The following is a 15,467-nucleotide window of genomic DNA, read 5'->3' on the forward strand; positions in this document are numbered from 1 at the left end:
CTGGGTGGGAATGTAAGTTGTGAGGAGGATGCAAAGAGGCTTCAAGGGGATATTGACAGGCTAAGTGAGTGGGTAAGAACATGGCAAATGATATAGAATGTGGAGAAATGTGAAGTAGGAAAAATAGAAAAGAGTATTTTTTTTTAAAAAAAGGATGAGAGATTGGGTAATGTTTGTGTTCAAAGGAACCTGGGTGTCCTTGCACATGAATCACAAAGATAACTTGCAGGTACAGCAAGCAATTAGGAAAGCAAGGTATGTTGCCTTTATTACAAGAGGATTTGAGTACAAGAGTGAAGATGCCTCATTGCAATTATATTGAGACCACACCTGGAGTATTGTGTACAGTTTTGGTCTCCTTATCCAAGGACGGATATACTTGCCATAGAGGAAGCGCAATGAAGGTTCACCAGACCGATTCCTTGGATGGGGATTGTCTTATGAAGAGAGATTGCGTAAACTAGGCCGATATTCTCCAGAGTTTAGACGAGAGGTGATCTCATTGAAACATGCAATATTCTGAAAGGGCTTGACAGGGCAGGGAGGATGTTTCCCCTGGCTGGGGAGTCTAGAACCAGGGGTCACAGTCTCAGAATAAGGGGTCAGCCATTTAGGACTGAGATGAGGAGGAATTTCTTCACTCAGGATGGTGAATCTTTGGAATTCCCTACCCCAGCAGGCTGTGCATGCTCAGTCATTGAGTATATTCAAGCGATCGATAGATTTTTGGATATTAAGGGAATCATGGAATTTGGGGATGGTGCAGACACCTGCTCCTATTTCTTATCTTTTTATGCTCTGAACAGCTTGGTTGGGAGGCAATATGGTGCCGATACCTGGATATCCAAAATAATAGATAATCCACCTAAAGCAACATGTTTCTAAACAGCATCAGCTGTTATTGACTACTGCAAGTACAATTACATGTAGCACTTGTGTTTTGAAACATTTTTCTTAAATATAAATATATTATATATATATATATATATATATATATAAAAAAACTTAAAGATTTGGATTTATATAGCGCCTTTCACGACCACCGGACATCTCAACGCGCTTTATAGCCAATGGAGCAATTTTGGAGTGTAGTCAGTCACTGTTGTAATGTAACTTGCCTTGCCGGTGACCTCATTATGGACGACCACCTTGACATCTCAGCTCTAACTGAAAACTGGCTTATGGGTGGTGATGGCCACTTAGGGGTCTCCCCCTGTCTGGCTATACTTTGCATCTCCAACCCCACTCAAACAACCGTGGTGGCACTGTGGCCCTCCACCAAACCACACTCTGGTAATCTTCTCGAACCTATTCCTCCTTGTTCCACCCATCCAGCCTCTCCTTCAAAATCCTTGTTTTCCAGTACTCCTGCTCGCCCCCACCCTACGCCAAGTCTTTCATTGAGCTATCCTTCTCCCTTTGCTCCCTCAGCCTCTGATCCGAGCGACTCCTCACCCATGGTAATTTCAGTCGGTGTCTTAACTGACCTTACCCTCTCTTTTCAGACTTGACTGGCCTCCTGTAAACTCTTACCCATATTCCTGCCCATCCCCTCATCCTTGCCATCTCATGTGGCCTCTCTACTCCCATCGTCTGGATCACAGACAAGGCCGCCTCTGACCACTTCCTTGTATCCCTTACCATCCATATCTGCATATCCCCTTCCAACCCCACTTCCTTCTGCATCTGACACCAAAGCTATTTTGAACACAAAATAACTTCGTCAACACATCTCTTGTGCTTTTAAGTTTAATAGTTGTTCAGGTATTTACTATCTATGAGCATCATAGCTCCAGCACCTTACCTGGTTTTAGAAACTTGATCCTCTGAGGGCAGGAAAGGGTTATTCACAGTTGCAGATGAAGTGCTGCCAAAGGCTGTAAGACCCAGCAGTTTGATCTGGGATAGGCCCAGTGTGCTGGCATCCCGGGGACGGTGTAACCGAAGGCAGACAGCTGATGCTACCTCAGCTTTGACCAGCTGTATTTTAATGTAAGTTAGTCCACTGGTAATAACTGGGGTAGAAAGGGGCAACATGTTCACTCCATCTGCACTGATCTCGACCGACACTGAAGAAGGACATGCTGCAAGAAAGTGGGATAAATATAACTGTCAGGTTTATAACTTGAAAGGATCATTTTTTCAGTACGTGAATTCAGTTATTGTACGTCAAACATGCTTACAGTTAGGTGATGACCATCATGTCCCACATCGCCAAATATTCTCGAGTAAGAAATGATTAAAGGGTCAGAGTTGTTGCAACTTAGTCCAATAATGTGATCACAGTTGCAGAAGTATCACCACTTCTTTCAAGGTGAGAAAATAACTAATATTTGCTACCCACCTCTATGGCCATTTAGCAGAGCACAAATCAGGCTACTAACTTTGTTACAGCTTTCAGGTTTGTACTAGATGTTCTGTGGTTTAGCATCACCGCTCACTCTAGTAAGCGAACTCTAACTTCCCCAAGAATCAGAAAGCACCTTTACTGACCAATATCTACTTAAATGATAGATTGACCTGGGAACTATAATAAGATTCCTTCTGTGCACCAAATACTATGATGCCATACAAGCCAACATGTGCTGCTCTTGCGAGAAAAACTGTGCTGCATCATCGAGCTTCAATCTCTGGACAGAACAACTTGGAACAGCATTTTATTAATAATTTATACATTTAAAAACCTGTGAAATAAGGCAAGTTTATTTTTTATATAAAACTAAATGGCCCTGAATTTGCGGTTGGAGGCTTCCTGCAAGGAAACGCCGTCGATCCGCAACTAAAATGCCCACGTGGTGCGGGAGATAGAGATTTGCGGTCTTGGGCCTCTTCCGGGTACCCACTGGAAGAGGCCCATGTATTTCAGGGGTGCACACGGTTCGCAAGCACCCCTGGGATCACGTGGACTGGCCCAATGAATGACAGAAGGAAGTCCCCATTCATGCTTACAGGGAATCCGTATGTACAGATTGCTCATAAGCATGAATGGGAATACCCCCAAAAATACATCTAGACATCAAATAAATAAAAAAAACATTTAAAATGAATTAAAATGGCATTTAAATATTTAAAACAAAAATTGAATTTACAAAAAAATACATTGTGATGTTTTACTGGGGCTAAAAATAACCTTATTTCACAGGTTTTTAAATGTATAAATTGATAACATTTTATTTTTCTGTTTTTTAAAACTCAAGATTCTTAACAGATCACAAGTTCCGGGTTTTCGCGCATGCCTAAACCCGGAACTTGCGCAATCCCTACGGGTGTGCGCACACCTCGTACCCGCCTCAAATTACAGCCCAATATTTACATTAAGCACCACAAAACCTCTGCATTGAATCTACTTACTAGCAAGAGATGCAAGGTGAGGCTGAATGTGGATCTCTTTGAGCAGCACTGCAGCTGGCAGATGGATAGTGAGGTCACACCATGCTTCTTCTGGTAGGAAGATATAGGACCACGCTGCAGATCTAGCTCTGCGATGGGGCGGTGTAGCCTGAAGCAGTACTTCAGCTGGTTGAGCTGTTGGGCTACTGGAAGTTATTGTACCTGCAATGAATAAAAGCAAATATAAAATAGGGAACCAAAAAATTTTCTTCACATTTCACTGCAGTCCACTGAAGCATGTAAAAGCATCACTGTTTCAATGACCGGCAACAATGTTAGATACCTGTATGGTATAGTCCTCCAGTTTGTTAGTGCAATCAAAATACACAAATCAGAAATTTATACAACGAATTAAATTGCATTCAGAGAATCAGAGAGCAAGCAAGGCATTACATACCCAATGGTGCAAAGTTATGGAGTCCCTCTGCATTGTCTGGCTCAGAAGCCAATACTCGAGCTTTCATGTTTCCATCAATTGTCTTACCAGGCCCACAATCAAGAAACTTCATTATGGTTGATACCATACTCCGTGCTGTATTAACAATTGCTCGTGTGCTTGTTACCATGTTGTTGCAGATAAGCTGGACGCCCCCTAAAAGAAGTCAAACATTGCTGGTTAGGTGTAAATGTCGAAGGGCACCATGGACAGCACTCCATTCATAGAATCTTTAGAATCCAAAGCAATGCCACACAAAGAGTAATAATGGATCACTTAATGGCCGTGAAATCCAGGCCTTGCTGAGTCTGTACGGAATACGCATGGACCCGGCGAGGCCTCGCAAAAGCCAGTTTTTGGCACGCAATGCGCATGTGCTGAAAACGGGCTTTTCCGATTGGTCAAGATATCTCGACAGATCTTCCACATCCCCGCAGCAAGGACATTTGCCCGGGTGAGATTGGGATATTTGTCCATCTCTTGCCCAGCAAATGTCCTTGAAACTTTTATACTTATTAAAAACAGACACATAGCATACTTTTACCAGCGTAAGTGTTTTAAAACACGTAACAATTAAGGTTAAACATATTTTTACAGTTAAAAACCCTGGCCATTAAGCTAAGTTTATTTTAAACCCTAAATAAAACACATTTAAAAAAAAAAATCCCCCCCACCCCCCAAATTTTTTTTTCTCAAGCATTTAATTAACTTTAATTTCAATTAATTTTAAATAAGAGTTAAAAAATTTTTTATTATGTTGTTTGGGTTTTTTAGGGGGATATTATCATTGATAATAATAGGAACTTGGAGATATGGAGTTCTCATTACTGCCCACGTGATTCCAGCTTCTCCGTCCGTATCTCGAAGACGTGGATGCACTGCGATGCGCGGGAAAAGAAAGCCTCCGACCGGAATCGAAGGCCACTCTGGGATCACCTGGTTCATTCGTAGAAAAATTTCGGGTCGGAGGCATTTGTCCAAAGGAAGCCTCCGATCGGAATTTCAGGACTAGTATGTTTTTGTCTTGCCTTTTGTCGAGAAATAAACAGTCAGCACAAACGATTGGGATTGGGGTGGAGGGGAGATTTCCTGCTCTTTTAGGTAGGGCCCATTTCCCTTAGCAGAGGGGTCAACAACCAGGGGGTATAAATTTAAATAATTGGTAGCAGGTTTAGAAGGGATATGAGGGGCAATTTCTTCACGCAAAGGGTTGTGGGGGGTCTGGAACTCTCTGCCTGAAAAAGGGTGGCAGAGGCAGAAACCCTCACCACATGTAAAAAGTATTTGGATGTGCATTTGAAGTGCCGTGACCTGGCAGGGTTACGGACCTAGAGTTGGAAAGTGGGATTAGGCTGGATAGCCTCTTGTTGGCCGGTGTGGGCATGATGGGCCGAAATGGCCTCCCTTCCGTGCTGTAAACTTCTATGATTCTATAATGCCACAGAATTTTTAACATCCACCTGAACAAGCAGCTAAACTTTCATTTAATATCTCATCGAAAGGAATGCGACAGCCAGTCGTTCAGTACCAGACTAGAGTGTCAGCATAGATTATGAGCTTGTGTGGAGCTCGAGACGACAAACTTCTGGAACTCTGGTTAGACCCCTTCTAGAGTACTGCATTCACTTCTGGGCACTGCACCACAGGAATACATTGGCCTTGGAGGAGGTGTAGCGCAGATTCACCAGACTGATAATGCAGCTAGAAGGGTTAAATTATGACAGGTTGCTTGTATTCATTTGAATATAAACAATTAAAGAGTGTATTAATTGAGGTATTTAAGATGATTAAACAATTTGATAAGAGTAGATGAGAGAAACTATTTGGTGGGAGAGTCCAAAACAAGGGGGTATAATCTTAAAATCAGGGCTATGCTGTTCAGATGTGATGTCAGAAAGCATTTCTTCTCACAGCGCAATAGAAATCTGGAACGCTCTCCTCCAAAAAGCTGTTCAGACTGGGTCAATCGAAAATGTCAAAACAGAGACCGAGAGATATGTGTTAGGCAAGGGTATTAAGGGTTATGGAACCAAGCCGGGTAGATGGAGTTAACATACAGATCAGTCATGATCTAATATTTCACACTCCTCCTCTCTGATTGCAACATCTGCATCGCCCCTCTCGTGAAAACAGACGCAAAGTATTCATTAAGAACCATACCCACGTCTTCCGCCTCCACACACAGATTACCTTTATGATCTCTAATAGGCCCCACTCTTTCTTTAGTTATCCTCTTGCTCTTAATGTATTCATAAAAAATATTCTTCGCTTAAAGTGAACACATCTTGATTTCGTGAAAAGAGTTTGACAGTTTAGAAACATAGAAATTTACAGCGCAGAAGGAGGCCATTCCGGCCCATCATGTCCGCGCCGGCCGACAAAGTGCCACACGGCCCTTGGTCAGCAGCCCTAAAGGTTACATATAAAATTATGAACAATGACGGAAAGGCAAAAAGCACCCAGCCCAAACAATCCGCCTCACCACAACTGCGACACCCCTTATGCTAAAACATTCTACACTCCATCCCAACCGGAGCCATGTGATCTCCTGGGAGAGGCAAAAAACAGATAAAAACCCAGGCCAATTTAGGGAGAAAAAATCTGGGAAAATTCCTCTCCGACCCATCCAGCCGATCGAAACTAGTCCAGGAGATCACCCTGGCCGTATTTTATTCCCTGCAGTACTTACCATTATATCTGCTCCATCCAACAAAAGGTCATCCAGTCTAATCCCAATTACCAGCTCTAGGCATTTCAAGTGCCCATCCAACCATCTCTTCAAAGTGGTGAGGGTTTCTGCATCCACCACTCTTCCAGGCAGCGAGTTCCAGATCCCCACAAACCCCTGCGTAATGAAGCCCCCCCCCTCAAATCCTCTCTAAACCTTCCACCAACCACCTTAAAACTATGCCCCCTCCACCAATGGAAATAGATCGTTACTATCCACCATGTCCAGGCCCCTCAATATTTTGTACACCTCAATGAGGTCTCTTCTCAACCTGCTCTGTTCCAATGAGAACAAACCCAGACTTTCCAATCTGTCCTCATAACTAAGATTCTCCATTCCAGGCAGCCAAGTAAATCTTCTCAGCACCCTTTCTAGTGCAATCACGTCCTTCCTATAATATGGCAACCAGAACTGCATGCAATACTCCAGCAGTGGCCTAACCAAAGTATCATACAATTTAAGCATAACCTCCCTGCTCTTATATTCTATGCCTCGGCCAATAAAGGCAAGCATTCCGTATGCCTTCTTAACCACCTGGCCTGCTACTTTCAGGGATCTGTGGACAAGCACTCCAAGGTCCCTTTGTTCATCTGCACTATTAAGTGGCCTACCGCTTAATGTGTATACCCTTTTCTTATGAGCCCTCCCAAAGTGCATCACCTCACACTTCTCTGAATTAAATTCCATTTGCCACTGCTCTGCCCACTTGACCAGTAGATTGATATCTTCCTGTAGCCCATGACTTTCCTCTTCATTATCAACCACACAGCCAATTTTAGTGTCGTCTCCAAACTTGTTAATCATACTCCCTATATTCTAATCTAAATTGTTGATATATACCACAAAAAGCAAGGGTCCCAATACTGAGCCCTGCGGAACCCCACTGGAAACATCCTTCCAGTCACAAAAACATCCATCAATCATTACCCTTTGCTTCCTATCTCCAAGCCAATTTTGGATCCAACTTGACACTTTGCCCTGTATTCCATGGGCTTTAACCTTCATGACCAGTCTATCCATGTGGGACCTTATCAAAAGCTTTGCTAAAGTCCATATATACTACATCGTATGCACTACCCTTATCGACCCTCTTGGTTACCTCCTCAAAAAATTCAATCAGGTTAGTCAGACACGATCTTCCTTTAACAAATCCGTGCTGACTGTCCCTAATTAATCCGTGCTGACTGTTTCCAAATGCAGACTTATCCTGTCTTTCAGGATTTTTTTTCAACAATTTTCCCTGAGGTTAGGCTGACAGGCCTGTAATTACTCGGCCTATCTCTTTCTCCCTTCTTAAACAAGGGTACTACATTAGCAGTCCTCCAATCCTCCGGCCCCTTGCCCAGATCCAAAGAAGACTGGAAAATGATGGTCAAGACCTCTGCTATTTCCTCTTTTACTTGACTCAACAGCCTGGAATGCATTTTATCCGGGCCTGGGGACTTATCTACTTTCAAAGCTGCTAAACCCCGAAGTAGTTAATGAACAATAAAGACCAGGAAACTTATACAACGGTAGACACTCAAGGACATTAAAGCAATCATTGATTGAGGTCGTCAAAGGTTTACAATAGAACAGCCAATGGTAACATGGGAAGGGTAGCATAGGGTAATGTTACTGGACCAGTAATCCTGAGGCCTGGACTTATGATCTGGAGACATGAGTTCACAATCCCACCATGGTAGCTGGGGAATTTAAATTCAGTGAATTAAATAAATCTGGAGTAGGAAGTTGGTATCAGTAATGGTGACCATATAACTAGTGGATTGTCATTAAAAACCCATCTGGCTCACTAACGTCCTTTAGGGAAGGAAATCTGCAGATTTCTGAACGATTAGGGAGTCAAGGGTTTTGGGGAGTGGGCAAGGAAGTGGAGTTGAGGCCAAGATCAGATCAGCCATGATCTCATTGAATGGCAGAGCAGGCTCGAGGGGCTGAATGGTCTACTCCTGGTCCTATGTTCCCAGAAGCAAAAGCCGGCCAACTGAGCCAAGCTGACACAAATGCAGGTTTTAGCAGTTTGGAAAAATATTCAAATTCAAAACACTGTGGATCAAATGGGAACAAACCTTGAACCAGGTTTGCGACTTTTGAAATCTAACATTTTATATTGCAAATATTCCACTGGTACAATTCACTTACCCATATCATGGAAAGCTTTTAGTGCTTCAGTGGAGTCCAAGACTCTCAAAATAAACCACAACAACGGCTCAGACAACTGGCATGTTGAAAGCGAACCCTAAAATAAAGGATATTACAAACAAATTACTGGAAAGTAAAAAACAGAAAGCAGTCCTTATTAACACATTAGAAACATAGACAATAGGTGCAGGAGTAGGCCATTCGGCCCTTTGAGCCTGCACCACCATTCAATAAGATCATGGCTGATCATTCACCTCAGTACCCCTTTCCTACTTTCGCTCCATACCCCTTGATCACTTTAGCCATAAGGGCCATATCTAAGTAATCCACACTATATTAAGGTGACTGGTTGCATAGAGTAGTACCAGGAATGATACTGGTGTTTGCTATGTTTTAATGAAGTACAGCCAATGCGCCAGCAAAGTCTTGTCATTCTTAACAATCTCAGGGCTTGGCTAGGTGTACGTGTGGTGATTTTATCTGCTGAGAAAGTAGAACTGGCTGCCTCCCGCACCTTGAAAGAGATTGTTAATTTTCTGCAAGCAGTCAACCCGTGAGAAAAGTGCTGAACAAAGGTGAGAAATCTGCTGCTCAGCATTCATTTCAAGCCTATTAAAACAGAAAGTGCACTCCCTTCACCTGCAATAAATACTCGAATAGTTTCATTTCAAAAGAAAGCCAACACCTGAAGATATGCTGAATGTCACCCTGGAGAACATGTGTACTTTCTTTTTTTGAGAAGAGCAGACGACACAATCACCTTAAAAGTGGAAGTGAAGTGGAAGTGAAGTGGAAGTGATGGGCTACTTGCATCTCAGAGATGCAGTAATCGTGACCATCTTTAAAAAAGGGGACAAGTCTGACTGCAGCAACTACAGAGGAATCTCCCTGCTATCAGCCACTGGGAAAATCGTCGCGAGAGTCATCCTCAACCATCTTCTTCCTGTGGCCGAGGAGCTCCTCCCGGAGTCACAGTGGGGATTTCGTCCCTTACGGGCACAACAGACATGATTTTTGCAGCTCGACAGCTGCAGGAAAAATGCAGTGAACAGCGACAGCCCTTATACATGGCCTTCTTCGACCTTACAAAGGCCTTTGACACCGTCAACCGCGAGGGTCTATGGAGCGTCCTCCTCCGTTTCGGATGCCCCAAAAGTTTGTCACCATCCTCCGCCTGCTCCACGATGACATGCAGGCCATGATCCTTACCAACGGATCCATCACAGACCCAATCCACATCCGGACCGGGATCAAACAGGGCTGCGTCATCACCCCAACCACCTTCTCACTCTTTCCTGTTGCCACGCTCCATCTCACAGTCAATAAGCTCCCTGCTGGAATGGAACGAAACTACAGAACCAGTGGGAACCCTGTTCAACCTTCGCCGTCTTCAGGCCAGGTCCAAGACCACACCAACCTCTCGTCGAACTACGCTACGCGGACGACGCCTGTGTCAGCACACACAGAGGCTGCACTACAGGACATAGTCGACGTATTTACTGAGGCGCACGAAAGCATGGGCCTTACGCTAAACATCCGTAAGACAAGGTCCTCCACCAGCCTGTCCTCATCGCACAGCACTGCCCCCCCAGTCATCAAAATCCACGGCGCAGCCCTGGACACCGTGGCCCACTTCCCATATCTCGGGAGCCTCCTAACAACAACAGCAGGCATCGACGACGAGATCCAACATCGCCTCCAGTGCGCCAGTGCAGCCTTCGGTCGCCTGAGGAAAAGTGTGTTTGAAAACCAGGCCCTCAAAACTGCCACCAAGCTCATGGTCTACAGGGCTGTAGTAATACCTGCCCTCCTGCCTGGCTCAGAGACATGGACCATATACAGTAGACATCTAAAGTTGCTGGAGAAATATCACCAATGATGTCTCTGCAAGATCCGACAAATCCCCTGGGAGGACAGGCGCACCAATATCAGCCTCCTCATTCAGGCTAACATCCCCAGCATTGAAGCACTGACCACACTCAATCAGCTCCGCTGGGCAGGCCACATTGTCCTCATGCCAGACACGAGTCTCCCAAAGCAAGTGCTCTACTCGGAGCTCCTTCATGTCAAACGAGTCAAAGATGGGCAGCGGAAACGCCTCCCTGATAAAGTGCAACATCCCCACTGACACCTGAGAGTCCCTGGCCCAAGACCACCCGAAGTGGAGGAAGTGCATCCGAGAGGGCGCTGAGCACCTAGAGTCTCAACGCCGAGAGCGTGCAGAAATCAAGCGCAGATCAGTCCCACCCACCCCTTCCCTCGACGACTATCTGTCCCACCTGTGACAGAGTCTGTGGCTCTCGTATTGGACTGTTCAGCCACCAAAGAACTCACTTCAGGAGTGGAAGCAAGTCTTCCTCGATTCTGAGGGACTGTCTATGATATTGATGATGATGAAACATAGAAAATAGGTGGAGTAGGCCATTCGGCCCTTCGAGCCTGCGCCGCCATTCAATAAGATCATGGTTGATCATTCCCTCAGTACCCCTTTCCTGCTTTCTCTCCATACACTTTGATCCCTTTAGCCATAAGGGCCATATCCAACTCCCTCTTGAATATATCCAATGAACTGGCATCAACAACACTCTGCGGCAGGGAATTCCATAGGTTAACAACTCAGTGAAGAAGTTTCTCCTCATCTCAGTCCTAAATGGCCTACTCCTCATCCTAAGACTATGTCCCCTGGTTCTGGACTTCCCCAAAATCGGGAACATTCTTTCCGCATCTAACCTGACCAGTCCCGTCAGAATCTTATACACTTCTATGAGATCCCCTCTCATCCTTCTAAACTCCAGTGAATAAAGTCCCAGTTGATGCATTCTCTCCTCTTATGACAGTCCAGCCATCCCTGGAATCAGTCTGGTGAACCTTCGCTGCACGCGCTCAATAGCAAGAATGTCCCTTCCTCAGATTAGGAGACCAAAACTGAACACAATATTCCAGGTGAGGCCTCACTAAGGCCCTGTACAACTGCAGTAAGACTTCCCTGCTCCTATACTCAAATCCCCTAGCTATGAAGGCCAACATACCATTTGCCTTCTTCACTGCCTGCTATACCTGCATGCCCACTTTCAATGACTGATGAACCATGACACCCAGGTCTCGTTGCACCTCCCCTTTTCCTAATCTGTCACCATTCAGATAATATTCTGCCTTCGTGTTTTTGCTCCCAAAATGGATAACCTCACATTTATCCACATTACACTGCATCTGCCATGCATTTGCCCACTCCCCTAACCTGTCCAAGTCACCTTGCAGCCTCTCAGCGACCTCCTCACAGCTCACACCGCCACGCAGTTTAGTGTCATCCGCAAACTTGGGAGATATTACACTCAATTCCTTCATCCAAATCATTAATGTATATTGTAAAGAGCTGGGGTCCCAGCACTGAGCCCTGCGGCACTCCACTAGTCACTGCCTGCCATTCTGAAAAGGACCCGTTAATCCCGACTCTCTGCTTCCTGTCTGCCAAACAGTTCTCTATCCACGTCAGTACATTACCCCAATACCATGCGCTTTGATTTTGCACACCAATCTCTTGTGCGGGACCTTGTCAAAAGCCTTTTGAAAGTCCAAATACACCACATTCACTGGTTCTCCCTTGTCCACTCTGCTAGTTACATCCTCAAAAAATTCCAGAAGATTCGTCAAGCATGATTTCCCTTTCATAAATCCATGCTGACTTGGTCCGATCCTGTCACTGCTTTCCAAATGCGCTGCTATTTCATCCTTAATGATTGATTCCAACATTTTCCTCACCACTGATGTCAGGCTAACCGGTCTATAATTACCAGTTTTCTCTCTCCCTCCTTTTTAAAAAAGCGGTGTTACATTTGCTATCATCCAGTCCATAGGAACTGATCCAGAGTCAATAGACTGTTGGAAAATGATCACTAATGCATCCACTATTTCTAGGACCACTTCCTTAAGTACTCTGGGATGCAGACCATCAGGTCCTGGGGATTTATCAGCCTTCAATCCCATCAATTTCCCTAACACAATTTCCCGCCTAATAAGCGTATCCTTCAGTTCCTCCTTCTCACTAGACCGACTGTGCCCTAGTAGATTCGGAAGGTTATTTGTGTCTTCCTTCGTGATGACAGAACCGAAGTATTGGTTCAATTGGTCTGCCATTTCTTTGTTCCCCATTATAAATTCACCTGAATTCGACTGCAAGGGACCTACATTTGTCTTCACTAATCTTTTTCTCTTCACATATTTATAGAAGCTTTTGCAGTCCATTTTTATGTTCCCTGCAAGCTTCCTCTCGTATTCTATTTTCCCCCTCTTAATTAAACCCTTAGTCCTCCCCTGTTGCATTCTAAATTTCTCCCAGTCCTCAGGTTTGTTGCTTTTTCTAGCCAATTTATATGCCTCTTCCTTGACTTAAACACTATCCTTAATTTCCCTTGTTAGCCATGGTTGAGCCACCTTCCCCATTTTATTGTTACTCCAGACAGGGATATACAATTGTTGAAGTTCATCAGTGTGATCTTTAAATATTTGCCATTGCTTATCCACCGTCAATCCTTTAAGTATCCTTTGCCAGTCTATTCTAGCCAATTCACACCTCATACCGTCGAAGTTACCTTTCATTAAGTTCAGGACCCCAGTTTCCGAATTAACTGTCACTCTCCATCTTAATAAAGAATTGTACCATATTATGGTCACTCTTCCCCAAGGGGCCTTGCACAAGATTGCTAATTAGTCCCTTCGCATTACACATCACCCAGTCTAGGATGGCCTGCTCTCTAGTTGGTTCCTTGACATATTGGTCTGGAAAACCATCCCTAATACACTCCAGGAAATCCTCCTCCACCGCACTGCTACCAGTTTGGTTTGCCCAATCAATATGTAGATTAAAGTCACCCATGATAACTGCTGTACCTTTATTGCACACATCCCTTATTTCTTGTTTGATGCGCTCCCCAACCTCACTACTACTGTTTGGTGGTCTGTACACAACTCCCACTAGTGTTTTCTCCCCTTTGGAATTCCGCAGCTCCACCCATACCGATTCCACATCATCCAAGCTAATGTCCTTTCTTACTATTGCATTAATTTCCTCTTTAACCAGCAATGCCACCCCGCCTCCTTTTCCTTTCTGCCTATCCTTCCTAAATGTTGAATACCCCTGGATGTTGAGTTCCCAGCCTTGGTTACCCTGGAGCCATATCTCCATGATGCCAATTACATCATATCCGTTAACTGCTGTCTGCGCAGTTAATTCGTCCACCTTAGTCCAAATACTCCTCGCATTGAGGCACAGAGCCATCAGGCTGGTGTTTTTAAACACACTTTGCCCCTTTAGAGTTTTGCTGTAATGTGGTCCTTTGTTTTTTGCCTTGGGTTTATCTGCCCTCCACTTTTACTATTCTCCTTTCTATCTTTTGCTTCTGCCTCCATTTTATTTCTCTCTGTCTCGCTGCATAGGTTCCCATCCCCCTGCCATGTTAGTTTAACTCCTCTCCAACAGCACTAACAAACACTCCCCCTAGGACATTGGTTCCGGTCCTGCCCAGGTGCAGACCGTCCGGTTTGTACTGGTCCCACCTCCTCCAGAACCGGCTCCAATGTCCCAAGAATTTGAATCCCTCCCTTCTGCACTATTCCTCAAGCCACATATTCATCTGAGCTATCCTGCGATTCCTACTTTGACTAGCACGTGGCACTGGTAGCAATCCTGAGATTACTACTTTTGAGGTCCTACTTTTTAAATTTAGCTCCTAGCTCCCTAAATTAGACTCATCCCTTTTTTTTTAAACCTATATCGTTGGTACCTATATGCACCGCGACAACGGGCTGTTCACCCTCCGTTTTCAGAATGTCCTGCACCCGCTCCGAGACATCCTTGACCCTTGCACTAGGGAGGCAACATACCATCCTGGAATTTCTGTTGCGGCCGCAGAAACGCCTATTTATTCCCCTTAAAATCGAATCCCTATCACGATAGCTCTCCCACTCTTTTTCCTGCCCTCCTGTGCAGCAGAGCCACCCACGGTGCCATGAGCAGGGGGGAGCAGCAGCAGCCAAGATGAGTCATCCCCCTCAACAGTACCCAAAGCGGTATATCTGTTCTGCAGGGGGATGACCACAGGGGACCCTTGCACTACCTTCCTTGCACTGCTCTTCCTGCTGGTCACCCATTTACTATTTGGCTGTATACCCTTTACCTGCAGTGAGACCAACTCGCTAAACGTGCTATTCACGCCATTCTCAGCATCTTGCATGCTCCAGAGTGAATCCACCCGCAGCTCCAGTGCCGCAATGCGGTCCGTCAGGAGCTGGAGGCGGATACACTTCCCGCACACGTAGTCGTCAGGGACACCGGAAGCGTCCCTGACTTCCCACATAGTACAGGAGGAGCATAACACGTGTCCGAGCTGTCCTGCCATGACTTAACCCTTAGATAAACTTCATTTGGCAACAACAATGCTAAATGTTACTTACTGATATAGGAAAGGAAAAGAAAAGCTACTTACCAATCACCAGCCAATCACATACCCCCTTGGCTGTGACGTCACCTTTCAATGACTTGAACATCATGACATTACCTGCTCCAACTCCAATTTTCTCCCCTCTTGTTCTGAAGGGGTCTGACTTTTGCTGCAATACTTCATCGTCAGTGCTGTTAAGTGGACTTTTCCCCCATTCCTTCACTCAGGAAATGCCATGGCAAATTGTAATGGACAGTCGCCCCAGCAGAGATCAGACAGCCTGGTTGCACAGCCTTTTGGACCGTGAAATGTGCGTCCATGGTTCTACATCTCC

The 15,467-nt window shown here is 45.0% G+C and overlaps 1 protein-coding gene across 5 annotated transcripts in view; it reads right to left on the reverse strand.

The window, feature by feature from the left end:
- The window catches only part of birc6 (baculoviral IAP repeat containing 6), a 326,307-nt gene that overhangs the window by 166,373 nt on the left and 144,467 nt on the right, over positions 1-15,467 (reverse strand). For all 5 annotated transcript variants that reach the window (XM_070889262.1, XM_070889261.1, XM_070889260.1 and 2 more), the window contains 4 exons: positions 8,697-8,793; positions 3,788-3,982; positions 3,352-3,552; positions 1,805-2,084 (listed from right to left, as the gene is read on the reverse strand). In XM_070889262.1, the coding sequence (XP_070745363.1) occupies positions 1,805-2,084; positions 3,352-3,552; positions 3,788-3,982; positions 8,697-8,793 (773 nt within the window). The remainder of the gene's footprint in view (positions 1-1,804; positions 2,085-3,351; positions 3,553-3,787; positions 3,983-8,696; positions 8,794-15,467) is intronic.

This window comes from Pristiophorus japonicus, chromosome 9 (genome assembly GCF_044704955.1).
Source record: "Pristiophorus japonicus isolate sPriJap1 chromosome 9, sPriJap1.hap1, whole genome shotgun sequence".
In the NCBI taxonomy this organism is placed as follows: Eukaryota; Metazoa; Chordata; class Chondrichthyes; family Pristiophoridae; genus Pristiophorus; species Pristiophorus japonicus.